The sequence below is a fragment of the Aspergillus pseudonomiae genome, assembly GCF_009193645.1.
Source record: "Aspergillus pseudonomiae strain CBS 119388 unplaced genomic scaffold BDV37scaffold_10, whole genome shotgun sequence".
NCBI classification, from domain to species: Eukaryota; Fungi; Ascomycota; class Eurotiomycetes; order Eurotiales; family Aspergillaceae; genus Aspergillus; species Aspergillus pseudonomiae.
Genome location: NW_022476002.1, coordinates 481,848 through 496,402, shown reverse-complemented (window position 1 = coordinate 496,402; position 14,555 = coordinate 481,848). Strand labels below are relative to the sequence as shown.

The 14,555-nt window shown below is 49.6% G+C and overlaps 6 protein-coding genes across 6 annotated transcripts; 3 read left to right on the top strand and 3 right to left on the bottom strand.

Moving 5' to 3' along the window:
• Nucleotides 1-785: 785 nt before the first annotated feature.
• Nucleotides 786-4,020, top strand: BDV37DRAFT_290355 (uncharacterized protein; the record flags this gene model as incomplete). Its single annotated transcript, XM_032088700.1, has 4 exons — nucleotides 786-1,186; nucleotides 1,222-3,237; nucleotides 3,287-3,489; nucleotides 3,565-4,020. 4 exons carry the CDS (start codon nucleotides 786-788, stop codon nucleotides 3,633-3,635), a joined length of 2,691 nt encoding a protein of 896 aa, XP_031945015.1. The 3' UTR covers nucleotides 3,636-4,020.
• A 1,038-nt stretch (nucleotides 4,021-5,058) lies between these two features.
• Nucleotides 5,059-8,445, top strand: BDV37DRAFT_6644 (putative phospholipid metabolism enzyme regulator). Its single transcript, XM_032091029.1, has one exon. The coding sequence runs from the start codon at nucleotides 5,540-5,542 to the stop codon at nucleotides 8,291-8,293; it is 2,754 nt and encodes a 917-aa protein (XP_031945014.1). The 5' UTR covers nucleotides 5,059-5,539; the 3' UTR covers nucleotides 8,294-8,445.
• Nucleotides 8,446-9,019: 574 nt separating this feature from the next.
• Nucleotides 9,020-10,155, bottom strand: BDV37DRAFT_6583 (uncharacterized protein). Its single transcript, XM_032091024.1, has 2 exons — nucleotides 9,801-10,155; nucleotides 9,020-9,735 (listed from the first exon to the last, which is right to left on the bottom strand). Exons 1-2 carry the CDS (start codon nucleotides 10,058-10,060, stop codon nucleotides 9,264-9,266), a joined length of 732 nt encoding a protein of 243 aa, XP_031945013.1. The 5' UTR covers nucleotides 10,061-10,155; the 3' UTR covers nucleotides 9,020-9,263.
• On the bottom strand, nucleotides 9,429-12,176 carry BDV37DRAFT_6680 (DUF3824 domain-containing protein). Its single transcript, XM_032091031.1, has 2 exons — nucleotides 9,746-12,176; nucleotides 9,429-9,688 (listed from the first exon to the last, which is right to left on the bottom strand). The coding sequence occupies exon 1, from the start codon at nucleotides 11,962-11,964 to the stop codon at nucleotides 10,138-10,140; it is 1,827 nt and encodes a 608-aa protein (XP_031945012.1). The 5' UTR covers nucleotides 11,965-12,176; the 3' UTR covers nucleotides 9,429-9,688; nucleotides 9,746-10,137.
• On the bottom strand, nucleotides 11,945-13,161 carry BDV37DRAFT_6560 (uncharacterized protein). Its single transcript, XM_032091020.1, has 3 exons — nucleotides 13,115-13,161; nucleotides 12,535-13,064; nucleotides 11,945-11,947 (listed from the first exon to the last, which is right to left on the bottom strand). The coding sequence occupies exon 2, from the start codon at nucleotides 13,001-13,003 to the stop codon at nucleotides 12,671-12,673; it is 333 nt and encodes a 110-aa protein (XP_031945011.1). The 5' UTR covers nucleotides 13,004-13,064; nucleotides 13,115-13,161; the 3' UTR covers nucleotides 11,945-11,947; nucleotides 12,535-12,670.
• BDV37DRAFT_240816 (uncharacterized protein) lies at nucleotides 13,023-13,887 on the top strand. Its single transcript, XM_032081112.1, has 2 exons — nucleotides 13,023-13,163; nucleotides 13,214-13,887. Exon 2 carries the CDS (start codon nucleotides 13,321-13,323, stop codon nucleotides 13,573-13,575), a length of 255 nt encoding a protein of 84 aa, XP_031945010.1. The 5' UTR covers nucleotides 13,023-13,163; nucleotides 13,214-13,320; the 3' UTR covers nucleotides 13,576-13,887.
• Nucleotides 13,888-14,555: the final 668 nt, after the last annotated feature.

The window sequence follows — 14,555 nt, the reverse complement described above, 5'->3', positions numbered from 1 at the left end:
GACGATCATGACGATGCCAACATCTCCGTCTACTTTTTAGAGCTTATGATGTCACGGCCTGTTTTCCCCCCCTCTTCTTGATATAATGACGGCTTTCTATGTATATGAGAGACGAGTTTGATTTTGTTCATTATCTAAGGACAGCTCGTCCGAGAGCATACTTATATTGTGTATTTATGTACTTATATGATTATTTTGTTCATTTTGATAACCATGCAATGTCAATGAATTAGGTTTCATAGGGCCGGTCGGGTAGAAAAGCGGAGTGTTGACTTCATACATCATACATTCCGAAAGTTAAAGCTCAGAAAAAAAAGAGACAGTCGTGGGCCTGAGGCTGGCCCAAACCAAACCAAACTTGCAAAAACTGGGCTGTGTCTTGACCTCCTTTCCCACGCACTCTCTCATCCTCTCACTCTCCATTCGACACCGTCTTTTCTCCTGCAGCTCAGGCAACTATTTTCTCCCAACGAGCGTCTCTTTGATGGAGTCCGCCCTTGCTCTTATCCTATTCCCCATGTCCCACCGCAACTTGCCACAGGTTCCATTTTCGCCAATCATTGCTCCTCGCCCCGTGTTTCGGTGAATTGGCATCGACAATGCTGGATTCTGTTACACTGGGCCTATCACAACTGCATAAACGTTGAACTGGCATTTGTTTTAATCCGGTACTTTATTACCCAATCCAGGGTTGGCTTGTGCTCTACAAGGGAGATAAGCATACTAGGCTTTCGTCGGTCTGCCAATCGTTGTGGATACCTCGCGTGCTGCACCCTCCCATCAGCATGGCTGACGCTCCATCCGTCGCGTATCAAACGAGTTCCAATTTGGGTTTATCTTCTTCACAAGATGGTCGCTCCATCAACTCACGTCCAGACACTCGCCGCTCCACTACTTATGATCCCTTAGTTTCCGAAACGACGCAAGACCCTCAGGTTGATGGCAAATCGACCCCGGGAAAGCGCGCGAAACGGAAGAAAAAGCATCGAAAACGTCATAATCGTCGACAATCTTTCATCAGTGCCGAAGATCCTCATGCCGCAGCTCCTACTACCCCGGGGCCCGAAGTGGAACACATGGCTATAATGGCGGATCAGACCAAGTCTCGAGGCGCGCTTCCGTTCTACAAGCTGGGGAGAGACTTAAGTAGCACTAGTCTGGAAAGTGAAGCTTTACTGGACCATAGGTATGTGTTGTCTTTGATGCTATTGTCTCTATGAGGTCTATCACTAACCCATGTCCCGAACTGCCCAGAAATCAGCCCATGATGCGGCCGCGCAGAGACAGCCGACTTACTCAATCTTTTCGGCCCGGATCCTTGTCCACTACAGTCCGTACCGGTGATTTGGGCTCTCGTAATCAGCCGTCTGGTATAAGAACTTTTCCAGCCGATGATGACAGCGATGGCCCTAACCCTGCGGATGATCGGACACCGTTGATGCGCCCGTCATCCGCTCATAGGCCCAATACTTCTCGATATGGAACCGATTCGAAGTCGACACCATTCAGTTTTCTCCAACGACGTTCATCAGTCCAAACGGACTCGTCCCGATGCTCACCTCGTCGCATCCCAAGCCCCGGGTTTCCCGAACAGGATCGCGATTATGATATCAACAATCCGCCATCGATGCCAACTTCACCAAAGCTTGGGGCCGACATGGGCTATGATGATGCGGTGGTGACGGGGACTGATTTTGACTTCCCGTTGGCCAAGTCTATCGACAATCGGATGGAATCGATGCCCCGATCACACGACATGGTAATCGATGTTGAAAGCGGTACCAACCGAATGCGGAGCTCTCCTCCATCTTCCGTGTCGCCGCGACATCGTCCTCCGCAAGAAGGTCTCCTTCGACGCCGCACTTTGCCTGTCGAAGAAGACGTTTGTTTTCCAACGGAGGAAGTATCTGAACTGGCCGATGAGGACGCAGCAAGGGCGCCGCGTGAAACCGAGCGTCGGAGACGGCGGCGCAGAGAATGGCCTGACCTATCAGTTTTGGAAGAATGGAGCCGAGAGGAAAAGGAAGATCGTACGGGTGATTTTCGAGCAAAGAAGATTAGCGAGCCCGTCCTTATCGAAGGTCGTTTGCGTCCACAGTATCAGCTTTGGCGACGCGAGGAAGAGGAGGCACCTTATCGATTCACATACTTCAATGAGGAATTCCAGAGTACGATACACGCCCAAACAATATCTGAGCTGGTACAACCGGGAGGCAGCTTCCGCGAGCTTTTCATCCCCGACCCTCCGGAATTGGAGGTTTCTTCAGACGAGGAGACGGATTCCGATCATGACCCTGAAGAAGAGGCCTTTGACAATAAACATCACAACAACCACGACTATGATGGAAACAGGGCTTCGCCATTTACTAACGGTCACCATGATACTTTGAGCGGTCCTAAGCAACAACCTCGCATGTCTATAATCAGCGAAGCTGTTTCTGAAGCACGCACGTCAGCAAACGCCTCCCCATCTCGGCGGCCGCAGCAACAAACGAAGCCAAAAAAATATGGGCCCCGGCCAACGTTCTGGCTTGACGTTCTTTGCCCCACGGATGCAGAGATGCGAGTGCTTGCCAAAGCCTTCGGGGTCCACGCGCTCACAGCAGAGGACATCATGATGCAAGAGGCACGGGAGAAGGTTGAGCTATTTCGGAATTATTATTTCGTCAATTATCGAACCTTCGATCAAGACCCAAATAGTGAGAACTACCTGCAACCAGTGAATATGTACGTGGTTGTGTTTCGGGAAGGAGTCTTGTCCTTCCACTTTTCTCAGACACCTCACCCGGCGAATGTGCGCCGGCGAATCCGTCAACTAATGGATTACTTGATCCTGAGCTCTGATTGGATATCGTATGCCATAATCGATGATATCACTGATGTCTTCGGCCCGTTGATCCAGTCGATTGAAGATGAGGTCGATGAGATTGATGGCATGATCATGAAAATGCACTCCCCTGAGCCGGTAATGGGCCAAAGCAGCAAGCTAGAGGACGATGGAGTTGAAGCCTCGACTACGCTAGCTCCGGGCGAGGTACTTCGAAGGGTAGGGGTTTGCCGGAAGAAAGTGATGGGCATGTATCGACTGCTGAGCAACAAGGCAGACGTTGTCAAAGGCTTTGCCAAACGTTGCAATGAGCAGTGGGAAGTGGCGCCGAAGTCGGAGATTGGCCTATACTTGGGAGACATCCAGGATCACATCATGACAATGACGAGTAGCTTGACCTACTACGAAACGTATGTTAGGATTCCTCCTCCTAGAATCTTTAACTGACCGACCATCAAGGCTTCTGTCCCGAGCACATACCAACTATCTCGCACAGATCAACATTCTCATGAATGAGCGCCAGGAGCAGACTGCGGATGTATTAGGCAAGTTGACCGTGCTGGGCACAATCGTTCTTCCACTTAACATTATCTGTGGCATGTGGGGAATGAACGTCAAGGTACCGGGTCAGGATATAGATAGCTTGACATGGTTTTGGTCAAGTAGGTTTCCCTTGCTTTCACACAGCTTCCCATTGCTCTGATGCCAGACTGGCTAACATCTCGTCCTTTGATTAGTTACGGCTGGTTTGATCATGTTCGCCTTTGCGTCATTTCTCATTGCCAAACGGGTGTATAAGATTGTGTAGCTCGCAGTGCGATAACGTATTGCACCATGGAAACCGGTTTACGATGTGTCTGGTAATCCAGTCTACATTTAGTTAAAGCAAAGGGGGCTTTGGTTTTGCAATAATTGGCCCCCTGGATTGAATCTATATGCGATCATGTGCTACTGGTTAGATCTGTTTCGGGCTGGTATAGAGATCACTTGAGGGGATTCCCCTTTCCCTTGTCCCTCTTTTCGAAAGAAAGGGGGGAAGTACATAATCAAATAAATACACTGAAATTCAAGAAAATAAAAGTAAAAATAAAATGTATCTTCCCCCCACCACCTGTATTATGAATTTGGCCATGGCTGGTTTCCCCTGCAACTTCAATTCAAGGCTGTGTGGGGTTTGTTTATATGTCTGTAACTGTATGTAACATCACCTTTTTTTTTTTTTTTTTTTTTTTTTTTTTTTTTTTTTTTTTTTTTTTTTTTTTTTTTTTTTTTTTTTTTTTTTTTTTCCCTTTGCTTTTACAGTTTAGCTAGCACGGAAATCAGATGGCTTCAAGAGTCTTTGGATTTGTCCATTCTCATGAGGTCATGATGACTGGGTGTAATTTGAGTAATTTTTAGGACAGATACACAGTTTTTTCTGGTAATTTTCGCGGGTGAATAACCTTTTAGCTTTTTGGGCGTTCCAGGCCAGGTTCTTCATGATTACCGCATCGATCTCCTCACCCTCATCATCCTTACTCTTTTTTTTTTCCCTCTCTCTCTCTCTCTCTCTCTCTCTCTTTCTCTCTACCCACGGTCACTTCCTTTCTCTACTACCCCATTCTTGCTGTATACTATCCCACACAATCTTTGTGACCTCTTCCTTATCATTCGCAGGTGTTCCTCCGCCCCGTTCCCACCGCTAACCCATCCTTGTGGGTGCCTTCCTGCCTGTGCGCCCCAGATCGTGTCCTCGGCCTTCCCACACTAAACCTTTCGTTCCTTGACGTGGGCCCCTGTCATTGGCCTCGGTTTCCCCCTCCCCTGAGTGGGTGGTCGATAGTCTAGTCTACTACTATTCTTTCCTTCCATTACCGTCCTCCTGCACCCGGTTTAGTCAACCACCTAAACCTCTCTGGTTGCATTCGCTTCGGCCCTGCGAGAACGACTGGTTTGAATTCGTGATTCCTTGCGTCTGACAGTTTGTTCGTACCTATTGGAACCGCTGTCGCCATTCCTGAGTGCTCTGTGAGCCCGAATCGATTATTGCCGATACCAACGACCCTCAGATCTCGTCCCCTACCCAGGGCCAGTTCAGCGGCCTTTGGACGTTGGTTCCGATCGACGGTAATTCCCGTTGGCTAAACGGGCTCGGAGCTTATGTTCTAGACGTTCCATCTCACCGTCTTCTGATCAAGTTATGTCCACGCTTGCGCCCGCAACTTTGACTTCGGTCTGCCTGGACTATTATTTGATTTCTTGAACATTGCGAATCATTCACCCTACTTGTTGTCGCCTACCGACAGTTTACGAAATCTTGCTTTTCCCGTGGTATTCTCCCCGTCAGCATGTGGCCGTCGTCTATTCGTCCAACTTCCTCGGCCGTGTAACGTGTTTTTGTGTGCGACTGAAGATCATCATCGTGTCGAATCCGTCGACCTCTTAGATCTACCCTTTTCGATTCAAGAATCTCCTGACCTCTCTTAATTTTTCTAATTTTCTCTTTTTTTTATTTTACTTTATTGTTTTTCTTATTTTCCCCTTTTCTATCGCCTACGGTGGTGTCACTCTCGGAACTTGTCACCCTTTCACCATAGGCTCTCCAATTTTTTTTTTTTCTTTTGTTTCCTTTTTTTTCCTTTTTGCTCTCTTTCTAGACCCGCCGCTTCGGTTTCCTCTCGGATCTCCTGACTTTTCAAAGTCTTGTCATCACAATTTGACTCGACATTGATCATGGCAGCGGAATCCGAGAGGTTGCCTTACCGCAATGGTACCTCTAGTGGATCCAGGAGGGCCAAAAAAGATGAGGCTGCGACGTCTACGTCTCGGCGATCTACTAGTGAAGGTGACATGATAGAAGTGCCACGTTCAACGTTTAATTCCCAGATCCAGGCCTCCCTCGCATCTCAGATGCCTAAACTCACCCCTGCAGTTTCTGGGTTGTCAGCTCCAGCTTCTTCAACGAATTCGGCTATATCCTCCCGTGAATCCTCCCCCGTTCGCTCCACCCGCCGCCCGCGCAACTCCGCCTCAACTTCTCGCGTTTCTTCTCGATCACATAAAGCCAGTGCTGGTCGCAGCCCGAGTAGGTCGAGTTTTGGTCAAAGGTCGGGCTCAGACACGCTTCCATCCACAACTGCCGTGCAACGGGCACTGTCCCAAACCAGCAAACCTCTCATCATCAATCCTCCATCCAATGTCGAACGGTCGACCGATGCTACGAGTCCGGAGAAACCCAACATGCCGTTATGGGCCACATCCCGTCGGGTGGAACAAGAACCGACCCTCCCGAATATGTCCAGCAAACGATCTTTACTGGTCGACGACTCTAAGTCCGACCGCAGCGCGCCTCGCTCCGTGAACAGGAGCATCAACGGGCCAGGCTCTGCCCTTGAGACGGTACAGGAAATGGCCAGTGATCAATCAACACCATCGACAGAGACCATATTAAACCAGTCGGCGCTCGAACAGTCGCAGTTGCAGAAGATCGATGAGGATAGCACGCCAAAGGCGTCTAGGCAAAATGCCGAGAGTGGCAGTGATAGCGGAGGGAACAAGAGCCCGGAACTTCGAGAAGAGAGCCGCCGTCGTGGTTCGGGAGCCAAGGACTCCGATAACCTAATCCCAAAACGGTCTTCTACATCGCTTGCGGGTGCTCGCGGCAAGCCGACAGATGGATCAGTTAGGAACATGATCGTCGAGACAGAGACGGTCAGTTCCATCCCTCAGGTCTCCCTAGGCGTGGTGACAGGTGACCGGAGCAGTTCTGGTCGTGTAGATGCAGGCACTCTTCGAATGAAGCCTAGCACTGAAACTATTCGCCCGAAGAAGGAAAAGAAAAGGACGCGCAAGCCAACAGCCTTACCTAGCGGGGCTGCATCTTCCAAGGCGGATATTTTCGAAGCCAAAGTAGCTAGCGCTGTAGATGAAGCTGATGTATCTGATTCTGATGAAACCTTTGTCTACGAATCGAACCCACCGGATCCATATCCAGTGAGACAGAGTCGTTATCATTCACGTACGCCTAGCGCGACATCTATGGCCAGTCAGGTTGACCAATTGGCTGCTCGTGGGCGTCCTGGGATGCGAGACGGGAATCATAGTGTTACAGGCAAGCGCAGCATGAAGTTCACCAATAACACGTACGCTGGCAGTGTCGATGGGGATGCAGGCGAAGACAGTGCTCGGAGTCACTCAAGGGTCGAAAGTGGCGGATCTCATACGCCCCGCCACCATCATACTGGGCGATATGGGCGCAACAATGCGTATCATTCGTTGTTCGATAGCGACTCCCCGTTTCCCCAGTCCCAGGCGTATCCAAAATCTCCTCGACACTTCATCGGGGGATTTCGGCAGCCGCGGCATCCCGCCGCTCGTGGCAACCCGAACTATCGCACGATCAATAACACCAGAAAGGCGGGCGAGATATATGGTTACGATTTTGATGCGGAAGGTGCAGACGACGAACGGACTCCCCTGGTGGGCTCCCCACGCGCAACTCGAAGTCGTCACGGTAATCGACGGCCCGGGAGTGCCAGTTTGCGTCAGATCGAGTACATGCAGCAGCGACAGCGTGGCTTTCTTTCACGCTACGGCACCTGCGTCATCATAAGCCTTTTACTTTTGGTTATGATTGGAGGGGCTACGTCCTTTATTGTTGGTATTACCAAATCGCTTGTGGATGTCCAGATCCTTGCTATCCAGAATGTTCTCGCGTCTGAACAAGAGATCATGTTGGACCTCAGTGTACGCGCCACGAACCCCAACCTCTTTCCCGTTGCAATTGACGATATGGATATGAACATCTTTGCAAAGAGTCGATTTGTTGGGACCGACAAACTCTGGCGGGATCAAGGATCCGACTGGAGTGACTTTCCCCGTGTTGGAGATAGCAGGAAACGAGCCCATTTAGCTCGTCTAGCACGTTGTGCCGGAAGCAGTGGTTGCTTGCTAAATGAAACCGGCTTATCAGAGCGTATCGCACACAAAAATGGTGGTGTGGACAAAGGCACCGATCCTATCCCAACTGACCCGGCGGGTGACCCCCAGACAATGTTGCTAGGCCGTGTTTTCCGCTTTGACTCACCCCTAACCTTCGAGGCGTCACCATGGAACTATGTCCCATCCACCTCTAAGGGCCAGATCCGTCTCGCCCGACCCGGTAATAAGACGGAGGAGGGCGGTACAGAGCGGTGGGAACGGGTATTGCAACACCCATTTGAGCTGATAGTCCGCGGTGTTGTGAAGTACCAGTTACCACTGAGCTCCCGATTCCTTTCAGCATCTGTCAGCTCCAGTGTTCAAGTGGTGCCCGATAAAGGTGACAACGGCACTGGAGATGACAACAAGCCTGAGCCTGGCGACAACGACACTGTTACCATATCCATGACAAGGTTATTTCGTCGCAGTCTTCCCGAGCTGCGTCAAACTGTGACTAAACGCTCAATGGCCGATTTAGTACGAGAAGCCCTTGGAATCACCCAATGAGTGATCACAGCTCGATTTCCGTCGATCCCAATAGTCAGTCAGGGCTACACCGTGTCATTTTCGCCTCTGCTCTTGCTCTTTTTTTGTATATTCTTTTGCCATGGTTAGAGCCTCTGCCTATATGTCCAGCCTTCATTTTCTTCCCAACTCCTACGGCGAAGATGGCCCTTGTTGCTAAGGCGTGCTAATCTTTTTGTTTCAACATGAGAAGAGCCCTCCTTAATCTGGAGTTACTTCATTTTGCGAGGAGGGGCTGTCAACGGAGGCTCATAATACCCACCTGGTTGTGATTCGTTTGACATAATGACTTTTTCCTTTGTCGACTTACGGCTCCCCTTTTCTTTATACCTTTGCTACAATTCCCCAACGATGCGTCACGATGATCTGATATATTACCACGAAACAAACAGCAAAGCATGGAATGGCACGTTGAAAAAAGACTTTGATTATGTATGCATCAGCCCGGCGCTTTTCTGTCCATAGTTCTGGGGTTTTGTTTTGTGTTGTTCTGGCTGGGTGTTGCTCAATTAGACTTTTTGATTTGGGAATAGGAACAGGCGACCTATTCTGTTAGCCCCCAGAGTCATGTCACAGCTGGATTGAATCCATGCTTCCAATTTGTGTATGTATGTCTGTACATAATATATTATATCAGCGCACGTAATGTGCTTACTGTTGTACTTCTTAAGTCATCTGAAAGTTTTCGGGTTTGGAGTTCAGATGGGGATCCATATTCGCAAAAGTCTTGATTGAGCATTGGTTAGATACCATAGTACTATTTAGTCGAGAAGAACATCTGATTTCTAAGCAAAATCGTTAAATCCATGATCAATATCATCACATCATATCGTCCCAAAATTTTCCATGTCATATATCAAGAACTTTCATGAATCGTAAGGTCATCACGTCAAGCCAAAGCCCTAAAAAGCACATAATCACCAAATCCACAACAGTATGATAAACCAATCAGCTAGACAAAAACTTTATTAAATCCCCTCAAGAGGCTGTCGAGCCCGTCGGCGAACATATCGCCTTCGCGCTGGGGCAGAAGTCGGCCTTGTGAGTCGAAACGATCAGGTAGGTCAATTGTCGAGTCCGAATCTGATTCTATCTCTTTTCCAGAAGTATTCGATCTCGGTTTCTTTTCGGTTGCCATGTGTTGAATCTCTGATTCCGTTCTGGAAGAATGGTGCTGACGGTGCCCGTGGCGACGAACCCCGCTTATCGAACCAATCGTCGAATCGCTATCGTCAGTTTCATAGCCCGGGTCCAGTTGTTGACCATCTTCTGAACTGAGATCAAAAGCAACTGACTTAGACTGAGGCGACTGACTCGCAGCGCGTGATCTTCGTTTCTTCGCACGGGGTGCCCTCGACGGAGACTGGATATTTAAACCTAGAGTTTTAGAGTTAGAATTCCTCCTGATGCATTGGCGTTCGTCCCTGAACCCACCATCATCCATATGAGCTTGGGAAGTGGGAGGGGAAGAGTTCCATGCAGCACTCACATTCTCATCTGCCCTGCGGGGGCGAGACACGAATGACTCGGGTCCTGGAGGGGGAGGATAGCCATATGGCTGCGAAGGTGGAACCGCGCCGGGTGGAGGAGGATAATCAGCCGGGTTGTACGGGGCTGTGCTTCCAGCTGGTCGAGGAGCGGACCCCGGAGGTGGTGGGAAATAATTGGTATTAGGGTAGTATTGCTGTTCAACCGGCTGTGGAGGCAGAGCAGTGTGATGATATGGTTCAGGGCTAAACGGTTCGCCATACGAGTCCTGGCGTGTGTCCTCGTCAAAACCTGATCCAGGGATATTAGTACGACCACACTGTGACCCTCTCAATCTGCTACGGCCACTCACTTGGCCTTTCCCTCTCTTGTTCCGCCTTCTTGCGCTCTCTCCGCTGCGAATACTTGTGAGCCGCATAACCGACGCCGGTTGCGGCCAAAGCAGCCTCAGTTAAGTCACGAGACCGGCTACGATGCTTATCTTGTCTCCTTCGCCGTCTTCTGCGATCGCTGCTGTCAGACCCAGACGGACTACCACTGTGTCTTCCACCACGGCTCCGGCTGCGGCTGCGGCTAATGCTGCGACCACGGTGTCGGGACGAGCCAAATCCCGTGCCGCTCACAGCCGGGTCAGAAGCATCAGAGTAATAAGCCTGTTGACTAGTAGGCCGCCCGTAGTAGTCTGCCGTGGGGATCCTTCCGTGGACCGGATCCTGACCATACTCGATCAAACCAGCCGAGTCCCGTGTCGGGTCAGGGTAGACTTCGGATGGCGCCCTGCTTCGAGATCTCGATCGTGCCCTGCGGTGCGAAGCTTCGCCCTCTTCTTTCTTCTCCTTGTGCTTTTCGTAAAGCCCCGCGGCGGCAGCAGTGCCCAAGCCAGCCGCTACGACAGGGAGGGCTTTCCTGAGCCTGCTATGAGATCGCGATCCACGCTTACGAGAGCGGGAGCGACTGCGTGCCTTCTCCACGAGACCAGCCACCGCAGCGCCAGCCAAGCCAGCGCCCGCCATATGCTTTCTGCGTTGCGACTCGCTGCGCTTTTCGCCATCGGTAGTCCTTCCAGACCCGACAGAAGATGAACGGTGGTGTCGGGACCTACTTCGATGGCGAGAACGGCTTCGTCGCTCATCTTTAGATTTGTTACGAGCAAGGGCCACGGCGCCAGCAATAGCGGCAGCACCGAGGCCAAGTTCTGCCAAAGTTCTCGCTCGGGAATGAGAATGAGAGCGGCTGCGGCTGCGGCTGCGGCTGCGACGGGAGTGGCTGTGACTGTGATGATGATGGTGGTGATGCGAGCGTGAGCTTCGATCATCGTCAAATGAGTGCGAACGATGCCGGCTCTTGCTACGATAGTAATCTCTGGCTCGGGATGCCGCATTCACTGCTACAGCACCCAGGGCACCAGCACCAATATCCCGTCCGAGACGACCCACACCACTCGAGACGTCTTCCCCTTCCTTTTTCCGACGACTGCGGAGTAATTCTGCAGCACCAATTCCCACCAAAGCACCCTCGGCAAGATGACGTCGATGGTGTGGGTGGTCATCATACTCACGGGTCTCTTTGCGGATGTAGACCATGCTATCATCGCTGCTATAGTCGCGATCATCCCGGTCATCCCGACGACGGGTAGTCTGGGACACTGAGTCGCTCGGGCTAAGTTCACGGTGAAAACGACGATCGTTGTCATATTCGCGAACACGGCGATGATAATAGTACCCGGGTTCTCGGTCCACTTCGGAGCGATGGACAACCTCATAGTCGGATTCCCGCGGGTTGACGTAGACAGGACCTCGAGCTTCAACCATAAGTACTGGTTGTCTCTCAAGAATGACAACGGGGGTAGGATCATAGCGATGGAGCTGTTCAGGCTCTTTGTACTCACGTTCGTAATAATCCCTCTCGGAACGGTAGTCATAGCTGCGGGAATCGTAGTCAACATCGCGCTCGTAACGCTGAAGCATGACGGGCTCCTCCCGGTCAGTAGACCGCCGAATCACCATCTCTCGGTCACCAGTCAAGGGATCTTCGCGTCGGTAGAGAACGTCTCGCTCTCGCTCTCGCTCTTCTTCGGGGGAGATGACGTAACGTTTGATCGTAACTGGAGAACGAGGTTCATCCCAGTCGCGTTCTCGTTCACGCTCTCTGTATATGTATGACATGAGGATAATTGTAGACAAATATGAAAGAAAGAATAAAGAACTGCCTCGTAATGGATAAAACGGAAGGTAGGGTCGCGAATTCAGTTGTTGGAATGTGAAGCCGGATGAGGGGCTGCAAAAGTGGGGGAGGGTACGGAGGAGGCTGGAAACCGTGTATGAAGAGGTAACGGTAAAAAGGGATGACTTAGTTAGAGGCTGATGGACGGGAAGGATGACAAAATGCGGATCGAAGCAGCAGAAGATTCGACACAGTTCAGGAGCCCTTGAGTGGAGGGGAAATCCGGGCCTAGCGACCAAGAGGGGCAAATCAGATCCCGCACGCGCCCGTCAGACTACTGATCACTAGCAACATGCAGGGGCTTGGATAACTGGCAAAAACAGAGGGATAGTTATTTTTAGGATCTGCAACACATCAAACAATCAATAAAAAGTGGCATATAAGAAGGATCTTGATAAACATGATGAAGATTGACGACGATGGATGAAGAGGGTGGAACGGGAAAGTGAGGAGGGTATAGAAAGAAGGGACGAGAAGGACAAAGAATGACTGGGGGAGGGGAGATAACCCACGTGGAACAACTATCTCGTGATGAAGCAGTCGAGTCACGAGTGTATGATTGATCAATACGGATATCCGATTCAGCAACAACGCGGTATATCCCATATCAATCAACTACGACGAATATTCCAGTCCATGGTAAACCTGTCAGTTTGGGGAAATGTGGATCATCATCCGAGGAAAAAACCACGGTACCGTGATATCTATCCATCTTATACTCATTCTCTTATTTACACTGGCCGAGTCATTGTTCGACATAATGATGACCTCATCGTGGATATGACACAAACTGAGGCTGAGCGCCCCGAGTTGCCCGACTCGGCTGTACATGCTGAAACCCTGAGTAGTGAGGCTCTGCCTTCCACCATCTTTGGATGGAATGGCCCATTCATTCCTTGGAGAGTTCCAACGGCATTTCTGGAAACTCGTGGGGAACGGGTTTCCGTGGATCACGGGGTCCCTGATTTCCTTACCGCCCATGGTTTGGAAAAGTGGGAGAGGTACCTGAGTGAGTTGAAGCAAGTATGTGCAAAGATCGGGACTACCACATGTAAATAGTCAACAAATAGTGGGATAATGGAATGCTAATACTTGCCAAAGATAGTGCTTGCGATCGTCAATTGTGACTTTAGTGTTGGACCTATCTCATGTTAGTCCCTGGCGCACGGGGTACGGGGCGGTTCTAGAAACCTTCCTTTTCCAAAACGCGTGTTTTGTTTCTGATTCATCATATTATCAACGTCATCATCGTTGTGACCACAAGATCCCAGGAGTTCGGAATAGCCGACAACCCTACCATGAGGACTCAGAACTATTTTTCTGCCAGCCGAGTTTGTCAGCCGGTAGCTTCTTTATTGTTAATAGTATTATTATTTATCATTTTGGCAACCTCGTTATTTGCCACGCGGGCAGTAGTGCGACGCAACACGAAGCGCTCCAAGGCAACTAAGAGGAGGACTGAGCTCATGCATGTTACATGCAGGGTGAATGAAACACGCATCCAATTTGCCTCCCTTCATCCGGGTTTCCGGTCGAACTACGCACCGTCGTGAAATAAACCAAACTAAAATAGGAGGAGAAAAAAAAATGTTTTAGATCGCTTAAATGAGAGAGTCATAACCCATTGGTCATTTTAAGGATCTTCGTTCTGGCTTCTAGAAAATCGACTCCCACGATGATTTACCCACACCTGGATATTGCATCTCATGTCAAAGCGTCGTTCTACCAACTAAGCGGTGTATTAAATTCACGCTTCGGTGGCGATTTTGCTCTTTTTTCTACCTCAGCACAGAGTAATAACTGTCGTTTCCAAAGGGAGTGTATTGTCCTAGCGTGGAATGTTATTAGTTTCTATTTGATTTTTAAATTCTGATTTCAATTTTTTTTTTTTTTTTGTTTTTTTATTATCCTCTTTACCTTCCTTCCTCTTTCTTCGGCTTGATTTGAATTTTCAAAGTCTTGCCAATCTGACAGTATATAGTGATTGTAGTCGTTATAGTAGTGAGGTATCGGCTTGTCTGCCAATAGGATAGTCGGCCGGAAACTATCTCTATGGGTTTGCCGAAGTGTTTGCCGGATGAAGGGGCTTGGGCGCATATTGTCTGGATGGTATGTGCATAATGGACACTGCCGTGACGTCCGTGAGACGGACAAGGGGATGATAGGATGGTCTTCCATGTACCGATGAACCCTGCAGTGCTGAGTTACACACCAGCATGATGAGACATGTCACTACTCCTCTGACTACTCCGTATACTAGTACGGAATACACGGAAATAATCCGAATAAATCTTGAATCATGCCGGCATCTGTCAATCGCATCTTCTTCTGGTTACTCACAAGATGCCGAGTCTCATCCGAGGGGGCAAAAAAAAGAGGCGAGGGAAACGAGACGAGTCTATTGTCTAAGAAAATATCAAATTAAATAAAAACACATTGACTAGTTGATTGAAAATCCATAATAATAAAAGGAAAAGAAAAAGAGCGCCGCAATTTAATGGGTGTGGAGATGGTACACCTTTCTTTTCTTTTT

Excerpts from the sequence above, each read along its gene's own strand:
- BDV37DRAFT_240816 (XM_032081112.1), top strand. The coding sequence starts at position 13,321 with ATGAGGACTCAGAACTATTTTTCTGCCAGCCGAGTTTGTCAGCCGGTA.
- BDV37DRAFT_6560 (XM_032091020.1), bottom strand. The coding sequence starts at position 13,003 with ATGGGCGGTAAGGAAATCAGGGACCCCGTGATCCACGGAAACCCGTTC.
- BDV37DRAFT_6680 (XM_032091031.1), bottom strand. The coding sequence starts at position 11,964 with ATGTCATACATATACAGAGAGCGTGAACGAGAACGCGACTGGGATGAA.
- BDV37DRAFT_6583 (XM_032091024.1), bottom strand. The coding sequence starts at position 10,060 with ATGGCGAACCGTTTAGCCCTGAACCATATCATCACACTGCTCTGCCTC. Across the intron at positions 9,736-9,800 it reads CCCGCAGGGCAGATGAGAAT|GGACGAACGCCAATGCATCA; the intron begins GTGAGTGCTGCA and ends TGGTGGGTTCAG.
- BDV37DRAFT_6644 (XM_032091029.1), top strand. The coding sequence starts at position 5,540 with ATGGCAGCGGAATCCGAGAGGTTGCCTTACCGCAATGGTACCTCTAGT.